Source organism: Zea mays, chromosome 2 (assembly GCF_902167145.1).
Source record: "Zea mays cultivar B73 chromosome 2, Zm-B73-REFERENCE-NAM-5.0, whole genome shotgun sequence".
In the NCBI taxonomy this organism is placed as follows: domain Eukaryota; kingdom Viridiplantae; phylum Streptophyta; class Magnoliopsida; order Poales; family Poaceae; genus Zea; species Zea mays.
The window spans coordinates 210,667,378-210,681,844 of record NC_050097.1 but is presented as its reverse complement, the minus strand read 5'-3'; the positions used below and the strand labels follow the sequence as shown (position 1 = coordinate 210,681,844).

At 50.3% G+C, this 14,467-nt stretch overlaps 2 protein-coding genes across 4 annotated transcripts; one reads left to right on the top strand and one right to left on the bottom strand.

Moving 5' to 3' along the window:
• Positions 1 to 2,559: 2,559 nt before the first annotated feature.
• On the top strand, positions 2,560 to 6,081 carry LOC103647730 (cysteine-rich receptor-like protein kinase 6). 3 transcript variants are annotated; one of them, XR_002267348.3, is made up of 8 exons: positions 2,560 to 3,485; positions 3,616 to 3,750; positions 3,854 to 3,993; positions 4,079 to 4,289; positions 4,397 to 4,646; positions 4,775 to 4,910; positions 4,997 to 5,659; positions 5,746 to 6,081. XR_002267348.3 is itself a non-coding variant. In XM_008672246.4 (7 exons), exons 1-7 carry the CDS (start codon positions 2,648 to 2,650, stop codon positions 5,264 to 5,266), a joined length of 1,980 nt encoding a protein of 659 aa, XP_008670468.1. In that variant the 5' UTR covers positions 2,560 to 2,647; the 3' UTR covers positions 5,267 to 6,081. The 3 variants fall into 3 exon arrangements, 2 of the variants coding, with proteins under 2 accessions (XP_008670468.1, XP_020404165.1); XM_008672246.4 differs by having other exon boundaries at positions 4,997 to 6,081; XM_020548576.2 differs by lacking the exon at positions 5,746 to 6,081 and having other exon boundaries at positions 2,566 to 3,485; positions 4,978 to 5,069.
• A 585-nt stretch (positions 6,082 to 6,666) lies between these two features.
• LOC100382243 (uncharacterized) lies at positions 6,667 to 8,397 on the bottom strand. The gene is made up of 3 exons (NM_001174996.1): positions 7,875 to 8,397; positions 7,194 to 7,311; positions 6,667 to 6,907 (listed from the first exon to the last, which is right to left on the bottom strand). The coding sequence occupies exons 1-3, from the start codon at positions 8,329 to 8,331 to the stop codon at positions 6,847 to 6,849; spliced, it is 636 nt and encodes a 211-aa protein (NP_001168467.1). The 5' UTR covers positions 8,332 to 8,397; the 3' UTR covers positions 6,667 to 6,846.
• Between the last annotated feature and the right edge of the window lie 6,070 nt (positions 8,398 to 14,467).

Sequence of the window (14,467 nt, the reverse complement as noted above, 5' to 3'; positions counted from 1 at the left end):
CCCCTGGTGCACCGGACACTGTCCGGTGGCACACCGGACAGTCCGGTGCGCCCAGACCAGAGGGCCTACGGTTGGCTCTTTGCCCTTTTGTTGAACCCAACACTTGGTCATTTTATTGGCTATGTTGTGAACCTTTGACACCTGTATAACTTATACACTAGAACAAACTAGTTAGTCCAAAGATTTGTGTTGGGCAATTCAACCACCAAAATTATATAGGAACAAGGTGTAAGCCTAATTCCCTTTCAGGTCCCCTTGCAAAAAAGTGCGATGAAAGCCTCCAAGCGAGTGCTAACACTCCCTTCGAGGCTCGGGGGCTACTGTCGGGGACCATAATTAGGGGTACCCTCAAGGCTCCTAATTCTCATCTGGTAACCCCCATCAGCATAAAGCTGCAAAGGCCTGATGGGTGCGATTAAGTCAGGGATCAGTCCATTCGAGGGACTCGATCACGCCTCGCCCGAGCCTAGCCTCGGACAAGGGCAGCCGACCCCGGAGGATTTCCGTCTCGCCCGAGGCCCCCCTTCAGCGGCGAATATATTTCCGGCTCGCCCGAGGCCCTGTCTTCGCCAAGAAGCAACCCTGACCAAATCGCCGCACCGACCGACCAAATTGCAGGAGCATTTAATGCAAAGGTGGCCTGACACCTTTATCCTGACGCGCGCCCCCCAGCCGGCAGAGCCGAAGTGACCGCCGTCACTTCGCCGCTCCACTGACCGGCCTGACAGAAGGACAGCGCCGCCTGCGCCGCTCCGACTGCGGTGCCACTTGACAGAGTGAGGCTGACAGGCAGTCAGGCCCGGCCGAAGGCACCATAGGAAGCTCCGCTTCGCCCGACCCAGGGCTCGGACTCGGGCTAAGTCCCGGAAGACGGCGAACTCCGCTCCGCCCGACCCAGGGCTCGGACTCGGGCTAAGTCCCGGAAGACGGCGAACTCTGCTCCGCCCAACCCAGGGCTCGGACTCGGGCTAAGTCCCGGAAGACGGCGAACTCTGCTCCGCCCGACCCAGGGCTCGGACTCGGGCTCAGCCCCAGAAGACGACGAACTCTGTTCCGCCCGACCCAGGGCTCGGACTCGGGCTCAGCCCCAGAAGACGACGAACTCCGCTTCGCCCGACCCCAGGGCTCGGACTACGCCCTGGCCTCAGCCGACGGTCTCCGCCTCGCCCGACCCAGGGGCTCGGACTCGACCTCGGCCACGGAAGACAGACTCGACCTCGGCTTCGGAGGAGCTTCCACATCGTCCAACCTAGGGCGCAGACCAGCCACGTCGACAGGAGGCGCCATCATCACCCTACCCCGAGCTGACTCGGGCCACGGGGGACAAGACCGGCGTCCCATCTGGCTCGCTCCGCCAGATAGGCAATGATGGCGCCCCGCATACTCTGTGACGACGGCGGCTCTCAGCCCCCTTACAGAAGCAAGAGGACGTCAGCAAGGACTCAACAGCTCCGACAGCTGTCCCTCTGCCAGGCTCCATCGCTCCTCCGACGGCCACGACATCACACCAGCTGGGTGCCAAAATCTCTCCGGCTGCCACAACGGCATGTACTTAGGGCGTTAGCTCTCCTCCGCTAGACACGTAGCACTCCGCTATACCCCCCATTGTACACCTGGATCCTCTCCTTACGCCTATAAAAGGGAGGACCAGGGCCCTCTTAGAGAAGGTTGGCCGCGCGGGGACGAGGACGAGACAGGCGCTCGCGTGAGGCCGCTCGCTCCCTCTCCCGCGTAGACGCTTGTAACCCCCTACTGCAAGCGCACCCGACCTGGGCGCGGGACGAACACGAAGGCAGCGGGATTCCCACCTCTCTCACGCCGGTCTCCGGCCGCCTCACTTTCCCCCTTCGCGCTCGGCCTCGCGCTCGACCCATCTGGGCTGGGGCATGCGGCGACATTCACTCGTCGGCTTAGGGACCCCCCGGTCTCGAAACGCCGACAGGATTTAAATGGTACAATTCATTATGGCCTCCTATGATTTAAATGGTACAATTCATTATGGCCTCCTATGGATGGATGTCCTGGCCTGCCTCCCGAGGACCAGGTCAGTCAGTCAGTCTCACATATAGATGGCCAAACAGGCCGATACGGCCCGACCCACTATGGCCTGTGTTTGGCACGGTCCGTCAGGCCCAACTAGCGAAGTGTGCCATACCATATGGGTCGACGTGTCGCTACCGCGGTCCAGGCACGGCCCGTCAGCCTGGTAGTCGTGTCGGGCCGGCCCGATGGCACTGTGGCACTTCTGAGTATATTGTATAATTTAAAAAAAATGTATAGTTATGAGGACTCGAACACACAACCTAGTGTATAAGAGACTTAAATTGTGTTATGTTGAATTTTTATACTTAATATATGTAAACTATTATTTTTAAATAAAAAATATAACTGTGTCGTGCCCGTGCCAGCACTACGTGTCGAGATTGTGGCCCAGACATGGTACTATAGCCGTGCCTTGTCAGGCACTAGCACTATATTAACCGGATCGGGTCGTATCTGGACCGTGTTTTTTCGTGTCGTGAGTGAGCTAATTCATCGTGTTAGTACCAAATGACCATCTATAGTCTCACGGAGCCTTGCGGCTTCTCTCTCGCGGTCTCGCCTTCAAAGCCTGCCTCCAAGATTTCTCCTTCGATACACAAGCACGATGGCTCACAACCTGCTGCCCGTGGCCGTCGTCCTCGCCGTCGCACTGCTCATGGCCCCAGCCGCGGGTTACCCGTGGCTATCGTGTGGCACCAGCAGCAGCTTCGCGGCCAACGGCACATACCAAGACCACTTCAACTTCGCCGCCGCCACCCTGCCCAAGAACGCCTCGACATCCCCTGACCTTTTTGCCAGCATAGTCGTCGGCACCGTGCCGGAGCAGCTCTCAGCCATGGCCCTTTGCCGCGGCGACGTCAACAGCACGACATGCTTCAGCTGCCTGACCGAGGCCTTCGGAGACCTGCCCAGCGCCTGCTCCGACGACAAGGCTGCCACCATCTACTACGATCCCTGCATGGTCCACTACTCCGACGTGCACACCCTCCCCGGCGACGACGACACCGGCCCGTCGATCGACACGTACCCCATCGGCGACAACCAGTACGTGACCGCTGACCCCGGCCAGTTCATACGCCTGCTGGCCGCGCTCGTGAACGCCACCGCCGACTACGCCGCGTACAACTCCACGCGGCGGTTCGCGACTGGCCAGGCTGACACCGGCTTCGACCCGGAGTTTCCCGAGCTCTACGCTCTGGCTCAGTGCACGCCGGACCAGACGCCGGCGCAGTGCCACAAGTGCCTCGCCGGGCTCATATCACAGTCGCTAGGCGGGTTCCAGAACCGTGACGGGGCCAGGATGCTCGCGGTCAGCTGCACCTACAGGTACGAGACCAAGCCCTTCTATAACGGGCCGGCGATGGTGCGGCTGGCCTCACCAAGCTCTGGAGCGCCGGCGCCGGCGCCCGCTGTGAACTCTCGGGTTCGTGCGGCGGATGGAGGTGAGCGAAAGCGATATTTTAGCAAGTAATTCCTTGATTTATTAGGAGCTTCTAATTTGTTTGATTTAAGATCAGCTATTTCTTGTGACACGTATTTCCCGCGTTTGCTAATACCATCGTTAGTACACAGGGAGGCGAAAGTACCATGTGCCCTGGGTGGCGATTGCAGTTGTGCTGCCAGCTCTAGCAGCCATGAACCTTGTGGCCTGCCTCTGCTTCCGGAGGCGGCGGCGGCGGCTACTGATCGCACAGGCCAAACACCAGAGTACGTTGCTTCAGCATCGTCATCTGTTTAAACACACTTAGCTTGGAAGGATCTGGATTCTGGAAACAAATAATGGCAAGTCCAATCTATACGTACACAACAGATCCCATGTACTCCACTGAAGCAGAGGACACCGAAATGGTGGACTCCATGATGATGGACGTCTCCGCCCTACGGGCCGCCACGGGGGATTTCGACGAGAGCAACAAGCTCGGCGAAGGCGGCTTTGGCGCCGTGTACAAGGTAGCAGTCACTGAACAAACACGTACCAGATGAGATGGTTCTGAACCTGAAATGAAACGCAATGCTTGGGGTGTTTATTTATTAGGGTGTCCTCCCGGATGGCGAGGAGATAGCGGTGAAGCGTCTGTCCAGTAGCTCGTCGCAGGGGGTGCAGGAGCTGAAGAACGAGCTGGCGCTGGTGGCCAAGCTGAAGCACAGGAACCTCGTCAGGCTCATCGGCGTCTGCCTGGGGCAGCAGGAGAGGCTGCTCGTCTACGAGTTCCTGCCCAACCGGAGCCTCGACCTCATCCTATTCGGTACCGATACCGAATGCCCGCTCGTGTGCTCAACTCAAACGCCTGCTCCGAATTGTCTCCATATACCATCACACTGATCGCTTGCTGTTTCCTTTACGCGCGATCAGACACGGAGAATGAAGAGCGTGGACGACGACGGCTGGACTGGGCGCAGAGGTACAAGATCATCAACGGAGTCGCTCGGGGGCTGCAGTACCTCCACGAGGACTCCCAGCTCAAGGTGGTGCACCGCGACCTCAAGGCCAGCAACGTCCTGCTAGACGAGAACATGAACCCCAAGATCTCGGACTTCGGCCTGGCCAGGATCTTTGGCCGGGGCCAGACCCAGGCCGTCACCCGCCGCGTCGTCGGCACCTAGTCAGTGCTAAAGAACACAGCTGCCTGAGGCCATTAACTGCTTCAATCATGCAAGTTCAGTGTTCGTGACTATCTGATCGAATAACCGCACGAGCTTTTGCTTGGTTATTTCGTCGTTCATTTTTCAGCGGGTACATGGCGCCGGAGTACATGATGCGGGGGAACTACTCCGTCAGGTCGGACGCGTTCAGCTTCGGCGTCATGGTGCTGGAGGTCGTCACGGGGAGGAAGAACAGCGACGATGGCTGCAACCTCTTGGCCACAGTAAGCGCAGTACTTTTACACCGAGAAAACACACCTTGCAGCTCTGCTGGCTCACGCCTCACTACAGATCGACCGTCCATGAGCAGGTATGGACGCACTGGGAGGCCGGGACGGTGGCGCAGCTGGTGGAACCGAGCACTATGGGCGGCAGCTTCCCGGAGGGCGACGTGCTGCGGTGCGTCCACATCGGCCTGCTGTGCGTCCAGGCAGACCCCGCGGCGCGGCCGGTGATGTCGTCGGTCGTCATGATGCTCGGCAGCGACACCGTCACCCTCCAGGCTCCATCCAAGCCGGGGTTCTTCGTCAGGAACAACAGCGCCAACGCAGCCGCGTCGACGGTGTCACTGGATGGTTAGCTAGCCAGCAGGCCATGGGATCGAGCCCAGAAATTGGGAACATATATTTGTACCGTTACCACCCTGTTACCAAAATGTATGACAGCAGCTAATAAGCAGCGTAAGCTACAAAGATTAGATTTTGCATACAGCTGCTACAGAATGTAGATTATATCCTCTTCCTCTGCTGCGACACCAACCAAACCAGACCGGTCGTACTCGTACGGTTCCCTCCCGAAGAAGAACGCGGGCTGCGACGGCGGCTGGTGCTCCATGCTATCCCTGGTGAGAACGGACACGACGGCCGACATGTCAGGGTCCTGCTGCACGCACAGCAAGCCGAAGTGGACGCACCGCAGCGCCTGCCTGGCTTCGTCCACAACCACAACAGGAGCCTCGACCTCATCCTTTTCGGTACTGGTTGATGAAGCGTCCTCAGCCCGATGCATTCATTTGCTTCTCCAGTTTTCCTCATTTGCCTTTGTGATCGATGTCATCAGACACTGAGCTAGCTGCTAGACTGGGGGCAGAGGTACAAGGGCGTCGCGCGGGCCCTGCAGTACCTAGCTGCACGAAGACTCCCCCCACCCAGCTCAAGGTCGTCCACCGTGATCTCAAAACCAGCAACATCCTACTGGACGCCAAGATGAGGCCCAAGATTTCTGACTTCGGCCTCGCGAGGATTTTCAAGCGCGACCAGACGCAGGCCGTCACCAGACCAGCCGCGTCGTTGGCACCTAGTCAGTACTCAGTAGAGCTTCAAAACCAACTCCCCGTTTGGTCAGTGTTCATAAACACTTTTTTGCTCGATTTATTTCATGTTTCATGGGTACATCCGTACATGGCTCCAGAGGATGTGATGCGGGGCAATTACATTATAAATCCATTCCACAAATTTGATGGAACAAACTCATTTCTTATATTATTACTAACTATTAGCCTAAGAAAAATAAAATGTGATGGATTAACTCATTCGATTTCACAAACCAAACGCGAAAGTACGGAGCAAGAAGATGACTATCTCGTTCCTCAAAACAAACACGCAGTTAATTATTATCACGCTCTAGTGGACTCAGGTGGAGGCCTTTTTAGATGTCAGTTGTCACCAGGCTCTGGTGGAGGACTTTGACGACTGACCTCAGGACAGTGGAGCCGGCCGGCCACGACATTGACCACATAACTCGATCGTCTTCTGGCACACACTCATAATGCTTCAAATATGTCTCAAGGGTAAAATAAAGGTTGTAATTCTGTTTTGATCTTGCAATTGAGAACAAGTAGTCATTTTAGTAGGTTACGTTCTTACGTATATACATTATAATATGGTACACTGCTGTTTCAGTGCCGACTGCCCAATCGTGGCAAGTTTTGGTTTTTTTTTTGTATTCACATGTACATTTCAAGCTAGGAACAGGACAAGTGGGAATGAAATTCCAATGAAAACATAAGAATGTGTGAAAACAATGAACATTTCAGCTGGCTTGAAATTAAACGACCGAATTGAAGGCCTGCAATTTGGAGAGCAAGTATTCATTCTTTAATCTTTATTCCCTTGATGAGAGAAAATCCGATCCCTTCATGCAAGTATGCAACATTTGCCGTTACGCCTTGGTAGACATGTTGCCAACATTCTCATCTCCAGATAAAAGAGGGGTGGAATGCCTGCATGGTGCAAGAGGAAACAGAGTAAATATATATTTGTCCGTGTACTCCAAATTCAGAGAAATGATGGTGGTGGTGTGACATTTTGATGAAAAAAAATCAAATCATTTGCCTCTATAAGACTGAGGTTGAAATATTTGGCATTTGTATTAGTAGACCACCTTTACTTACTTGGCTACTTCTAGAAGAATAAGACTTATATTCGAGAAATTTTATATGGATCGTGTATCAACTAGGAAGTAGGTCAATTTAGAATGAGATATGGGATCAACTCTTGTGTTTTTACATCAAGTTGCCTCTTTTCCGGCTGCGCCATTCTTGAAATAGCAAGAAGAAAAGCCAAGCAAATCCAATTGCTTGAAGTACCAATCCCGAAGCCATGGCTTGTATCAGTATGTTCCGTTCTGAAATGAGACACACAAGGACCTCAGCCAACGCATATGTAAATGAACATTATTTCTTAAATTATACTATGTTTGTTTGGGTTGAAACACTTGAATGTTTTTTTTCCCGATAAATGGAGCTTTGTTGAATTTTCAAGTCCATACACAGATAAATTAGTGGCACATGATAAGAAACAGATCAAACTCATGTATTCAATTTAAAAATGGAATATGAATTCTGAACGTTGGATTCGAGAAATGCACAAAGGTTGGCAGCACAAAGCTAAAAGGAATTTAACACAAACTATAACAAGTCTGAACACACTCACACACATTAGCTAGTCTGATCCTGAAGCACATGTTCTTCTAATTTGCATAGCAATATTTCACTAACTTAGGTTATTGTGTCACCATACCATTCTCCAAATTTTAATACTGGTCACTCATCAGCTGGCACAAATTTAGGTGACATGGCAAACCTAAGGTTGTGTTCTCTAGAAGCAAAGCTGTTAAAATTGAAAAATCTGGCAAGTTTTTTTTTTTTTTGGTGTGTATATACGAAGCATGGCAGAAGCAGAACTCACGGAAGATGCCGCCAGTCCCGAAGATGCGAATCTCGGCAAGTTCGACACTGCAGTTGCGATCGATATAGAAGGCCTCCCTGCGGTACGGGCACGCTCTCTCCATTTCGAGGAAGGCCCCGGCGATGCAGTCGGCGCAGGGGTAGCCAACGTGGGTGCCGTTGACGTCGCGGCGCCGGCATAAGGAGCTGGCGAGCAACCGGTTAGGCCAGTACCCGACGGCATGGGTCGTGTAGTAAAACTGGCCGGGGGAGGCGGACACCTCGGCTAGGAGGAGGGCGGCGACGCGGCGGAGGTTGGCTTGGTAGGTGCTGTTAGCAGCGTAGACGCCGTCGCCGATGCACTGGACAGGCGACCGCCCTGCGGCAGGGAAACGCAGCGGCACGGCGGCGGTATGAGGCAGCGATGACGACACGGCTAAGAGGAAGGGGGCGAGGAATAGGAGCCAAGGATTCTTCATGGTGGTGAGGTGACTGGCAAGTGGTGACGCCGGTCGGTGATGGATGAACTGGGTTGATAATAACCCTAGAACAGGGCGAGTGTGAACTGTGAAGTAAAGCAAACGATGGTTGAAAATGCCCACCGGCACCGAGCTGTTCCAACTTCCAACTACAGCTAGAGCTAGACGCCTAGACCTGGAGTCCTGGACTGGATGCATGCGATGCGACTCCACGCGGACTGCGGGGGCGTATGTACTTGGGCGGGGCCGCGGGGGGCTGTGGCAACTAGCAAGTGGCACGCGTGGACCGCGACTTTGATCACATCATCTGGGTCGTCTTTGGCGGCTGCCTGCTCCGCTGTCCGTTGTATAGACTATAGAGGTACTCCACAGTTTATTATTAGCCACTTCGTATTAAACATTCTCTATGACAATATTATGTATTGTATATATTCCCTCAACTTTACAACGGTGTTTTCTTGCACGAGTATGTCTTTGCCGAAGGCTCAATATTTTCGAGTTTATTTTAGGAATGATAAAGTAATCTTCTTCGTAGTGATTTCTCCGGACTAAGAAAGCACATACTATACTCTCTCCGTTTCTTTTTATTTATCGCTGGATAGTGTAATTTTGCACTATCCAGCGACAAATAAAAAGAAACGGAGGGAGTATAATAACTCTGACATTAGTACTTAGACAAAGCTCAAACAAACAAAGCCTAAATAGGGTGTTCGAAGCCTATGGTTTCGAATACCCTGACTACCCTAACCTAGCAAAGAACGATGAAGCGGGGATTAAAAGGAAGCACTAGGTGAGCATTTTGAAGAGGGAGGTTGAACGTTTAGTTAGGCCTCGTTCGGTTGGCCTGGAACGGTCCTATTCTATCCGGATATATTTGGTCAGGATTGAAACCGGAAACAACTAATAATAGTTGTTCGGCTATGTCTAACTCAAAATAAAACCAGATTGAAAACATGTCATTCCAACCCTTTTCACCCCCTCAGTAGCTCGGATTAAATCCACATCTACAAGCTTCTGAAATCAAATCAAACCAGACCTTCTCAGGTTCCAGTGAATCACCTGGTTTCACTCGATCCGGACCTAGAAGAAAAACATGCTTGGTTTCGATTTGGAACAAACGAACGAGGCCTTAAGAAGAAGCAAAGCGCCTCTCTATTGCTGAAAAGGGCAAGGTTAAAGTCAAGTAACCTGAGTCAAAGACTAGAGAAAGTGTTTCCCTGGCACCCAAGTGTGATGAGCCTAAGGTCTCCATGGTCCATGGAGAAAGAGAAGAAACAAATGGAAACAACTTTAGAGGCCCTCGTGGTCGTGACGAAGTTGCCTAAAGCAACGGATACCGCCAGAGCTGGAGCCATGGAGCATTCTCTTGGGACCTCGCAAATTCTTGCGGTAATGATAAAGAGAACACCATTGACATTGCTAAGGCCCTTGGGGAATGATCTTGTTGGCTTTGATCCCTCCAACAAGCAGGCTAAGATGAAGGATATCTTGGTGACGTTAGAAGCTATTGATGAGAACATTTCCTTCGATGTGTTTTGACTGATTTCCCTGTTATTTGGGATCTTCGGGGATGCTAAAACTGAAGATGATGAGGCTATCTCCAGCAGATCTTCTATCCCATCCCCTATCTTATCCCATATTTTAAACTTCTGTCTGTAAACAGTGTCAAACAGTGTCATCTAGAGTTCCACATCCCCTATTTTACGCATTCTACCGGAGACAGTGTGAACAAACATGCGTCATAAAATCTACAGCCATTGATACAAAACTACGGTGAAGTGACCTATCGAAGAATTTTCATATGTTAAAGAAGAAGTACCCCCACCAATTGTAAGTCACTAAGTCCTGATTGTCAATCTGTCAGAGACAAGGAGGGCAGAGAAGACTGTTACCAAAGAGTTGTCCTTTTTCGGGAGGCCGCCCTTGGAGCTCAGAATAAAAACATCGACTCTGACACATCTTCGAGGATAACCTTACCAATGGTCAGGAAATCGAACTTCATCACTTTGTTGAAGGTCTTTGATATGTCCTAGATTGCACAATCTTCGGTGGTGGTTTGTCAATGTCGTTGGAGTGTATTCCTAACACAAAGAGAATCCACATTGTGTGCAAGATCTTGGAAAGCTTAGGCGTGCCCATGCTTGAACACCAACTAATAGGCCTTGGCAAAGGCGACCTTGCCAAACGTGTGCCATATGCCATCATTAAGGTGTGTATCCTAGTTTTGCTTTATTTCATATTCATTCTCCTGCCTGTTGCTGACCCCATGATTTTCTTTGTACAAGGGTCTCATGCTAAGAACATAAAAGTGAAACGCCAGTCCACTACACCATTGGATCAGTCGTCTTCCATACCACAATATTAGAGAACATAGGTTTAAACCACAGGATAACTAATCTAATCACATAAATACTTACTAATCTAATGTGGATAGGAGTAACCGTAATGCAAAGTCAAGTCATCTGATATCGTTAATTGTAGATAGAGATTGCAGATGTGGCATTTCAGTATTTCACCTCCAATTTACCAATGCCACCTCCTAGCATTAGAATCCTGGATATATATATAGAGAGAGGCGGCGACGGCCTTCAGGCTGATCCGGCACTCTCAAGATCGGTGAATTAATTTGGAATTGGTTTAGCTAGTCATCTCCTTATATCTAGTGCAGTGTGGAGTCACAACCTTCGGTTGTTGGGGCACCTCTGATCATAGTGCATGTAGAGGTAACATGCTCCTTAAACACGACAAGCAAGGATCTGGGCGTTGGAGACCATCTCCACAGCTAAGAGATCACTTTTCCAACAGTATTTCATCGTATCGACCAAAGCCAAATCATTACATCATTGCAAATATAGTAGAGCATCAACAGTAATCCTAGGGTCCAGAAACCGTTAGATAAACTGGTTTACAGGCCGGTTTATCGGTTATCGGCGCCGGCCGGCTCGGACACTGTACCGGTTTTCAAATTCGAATTTGAGAGATTTTGTAAATTTTGACAAAATTTGATGGCAATTTTCTTACATATAATATGGATTATTCTAAGAATTTCCATTGAAACCAAATTTAAAAATACGCATCTGAATTCAAACTAAAATTTAAAGAAGTTTCAGAAAAATAGAAAAAGAAAAACTTCGTTAGTGGGCCGACTGTTCATTTGTCCCAATGACATGTTGAAACCTAAAAGGGAAATATGGTCAAACCCTTTCCTAAATGATTTTGGTGGTTGAAATGCCCAACACAAATAATGGTACTAACTAGTTTGCTCTAGATTATGTATTCTATAGGTGCTAAAGGTTCAACACAAACCAATAAAAAGATCTAAGTTAGGGTTCAAAAGAAAGGAGCAAAAGAAACTGAAGAGAACCCTGGTATGGCACACCAGACTGTCCGGTGTGCCACCGGACAGTGTCCGTTGCCCCAGGGACCGTACAAGCTGAACTCTTCACCTTCGGGTTTCTCGAGAAGACGCTCCGCTATAATTCACCGGACTGTCCGGTGGGTCACCGGACTGTCTGGTGTGCCAGCGGAGCAACGACTAAGAAGCGCAACGGTCGACTCCAACGGTCGACTGCAATGAGAACAGTGCGCGGACAGTTCACGCAGAGTCAGAGCAGCGCTAGAAGGCGCACTGGACAATGAATAGTGCCTATCCGGTGCGGCACCGGACTGTCCGGTGCCCCAAGATGTCAGAGCTCCAACGGTCGAAACCGTCAGAACCCTAACGGTTGGGTGACGTGGCTGACGCACTAGACAGTGTACGGTGCGCCCATCGACAGACAGCCTTCCCAACGGTTGGTTTGGTGGTTGGGGCTATAAATACCCCCAACCACCACCACTCCAAGCATCCAAGTTTTTCAGACATCTCATTCAATACAAGAGCTAGTGCAATCAATACAAGACACAATTCAATAGAATCAAAGCCTCTCCAAGTCCCAAATCCACTCCAAGCAAATAGTGACTAGAGAGAGAGTTTTGCTCGTGCTCTTTGAGCTCTTTTTCTTGGATCGCTTTCTTCTTCCATTCTTGTTCTTCAAACACTTGTAATCAAAGCAAGAGACACCAAGTTGTGGTGGTCCTTGTGAGGGGTCTAAGTGACCCATTTGATTAAGGAGAAAGCTCACTCGGTCTAGGTGACAGTTTGAGAGAGGGAAAGGGTTGAAAGAGACACGGTCTTTGTGACCACCTCAACGGGGACTAGGTTCTTTGGAACTGAACCTCGGTAAAACAAATCACCGTGTCATCCGCTCTATTTCTTTGTTTGATTTGTTTTCCCCTCTCTTTCGGACTCGGTTTTATTTCTAACGCTAACCCCGACTTGTAGTTGTGCTTAAAGTTTGTAAATTTCAGTTTCCGCCTATCCACCCCCTCTAGGCGACTTTCAATTGGTATCAGAGCTCGGTACTTCATTAGAGTCTAACAACTCGAAGTGATGTCGGGAGGATCCGCCAAGAGGGAGATGGAAACGGCCACAAGCCACGGGAAGGATCCATCAAAGGAGTCCGGCACCAAAGGAAGGGAGGAATCACCTCCCCGCGTCAAGTCACATTGGAGTGGCGACAAGAAGAAAAAGATGAAGAAAGTGGTCTACTACGAGACCGATTCTTCGTCGCCATCCACCTCCGGCTCCGACGCTCCGTCCGTCACTTCTAAGCGCCATGAGCGCAAGAAGTTTAGTAAGATCCCCCTACGCTATCCCCACATTTCTAAATGCACTCCTTTACTTTCCGTCCCATTAGGCAAACCACCGGTTTTTGATGGTGAAGATTGTTGTATGTGGAGTGATAAAATGAGGCATCATCTAACCTCACTCCACTCTAGCATTTGGGACATTGTTGAGTTTGGAGCGCAGGTACCATTCGTAGGGGATGAAGGATATGATTCGGACGAGGTCACCCAAATCCGATAGTTTGATTCCCAAGCCACTACTATACTCCTCGCCTCTCTATGTCGAGAGGAGTATAATAAGGTACAAGGGCTAAAAAGTGCCAAAAAGATTTGGGACGTACTAAAGACCGCGCACGAAGGGGATGAGGTGACCAAGATCAACAAGCGGGAGATGATCAAGGGGAGCTCGGTCGATTCATCCTCAACCAAGGAGAGGAGCCATAAGCAATGTACAACCGGCTCAAGACCTTGGTGAACCAAGTGCGCAACCTCGGGAGCACCAAATGGGATGACCATGAGATGGTCAAGGTTATTCTTAGATCACTTGTTTTCCGTAATCCCACTCAAGTTCAATTAATTCATGGTGATCCTAGATATAAGTTAATGTCTCCAGAGGAAGTGATAGGAAAGTTTGTGAGCTTTGAGTTGATGATCAAAGGCTCCAAACAAATCGTCGAGCAAGGCGACACCTCCACACCCGAGGTGCCACCCGTCGCATTTAAGGCAACAGAGGAGAAGAAAGAAGAGTCTACATCAAGTAGTGAAGCGTCCCGATCCTTTGGGACTCAAATGTGATACAATCACTAGTCCCAGGAGGCTAGTAACCACATTCCTTACTTCAAATAGTACAGAGTTCGAATAAATGTTATTACAATACCAGAGTACAAGCTCGAGAGAGCTAGAAATACCAAGCGCAGTAGAAGATAAACTAGCCCAAGCCACAGGCAGAACTGGGTGCAGACACAGCCCCCTCAATCAAGCATAGCAGAAAAGAAGTCTTCAGCTGCTGAAAAACATAAATAAAACTGGATGAATACACTAGGTATTCCGCAAGCCCATCCCGCTCCCATAAATACAAAGGGACCTATATCATACATGCTTTATATGGTGGAGTTGAAGTCACTCTTCTTTTTCTCAGAGAAAGGCAGTACTTTTAGGGGTTTTCCCAAAGAAATAGAAATAACACATTAGTCAACCACCACTGAGCTTCCTGCTCTCGTGGCATCGTTTTCATTTCCAAAAACACACTCACACACACATTTCCCTGCTCACGGAGGTTGTAAAACACTAATTGTCATACCACACCAGACTCATCCATTCCAGTGGACACGGACTATTCGAATAGGTTTGAACTCTGCGCAGAGGGGTACACTTTACCCACTAGTCCAGCTCTACGATCTCATGGCCAATGAGATCCGAATCCGAATCTCTTTCTTTCCTCGCACGTCCTAACCTTAACGGTTATACCGGA

What these genes read in the sequence shown, in the direction of transcription:
- LOC103647730 (XM_008672246.4), top strand. Translation starts at nt 2,648, where the DNA reads ATGGCTCACAACCTGCTGCCCGTGGCCGTCGTCCTCGCCGTCGCACTG. An exon ending in GGTTCGTGCGGCGGATGGAG is followed by an intron (nt 3,486 to 3,615) that starts GTGAGCGAAAGC and finishes GTTAGTACACAG; the next exon opens with GGAGGCGAAAGTACCATGTG. An exon ending in CCTCGACCTCATCCTATTCG is followed by an intron (nt 4,290 to 4,396) that starts GTACCGATACCG and finishes ACGCGCGATCAG; the next exon opens with ACACGGAGAATGAAGAGCGT.
- LOC100382243 (NM_001174996.1), bottom strand. Translation starts at nt 8,331, where the DNA reads ATGAAGAATCCTTGGCTCCTATTCCTCGCCCCCTTCCTCTTAGCCGTG. An exon ending in CGGGACTGGCGGCATCTTCC is followed by an intron (nt 7,312 to 7,874) that starts GTGAGTTCTGCT and finishes GTCTCATTTCAG; the next exon opens with AACGGAACATACTGATACAA. An exon ending in CGGAAAAGAGGCAACTTGAT is followed by an intron (nt 6,908 to 7,193) that starts GTAAAAACACAA and finishes TGCACCATGCAG; the next exon opens with GCATTCCACCCCTCTTTTAT.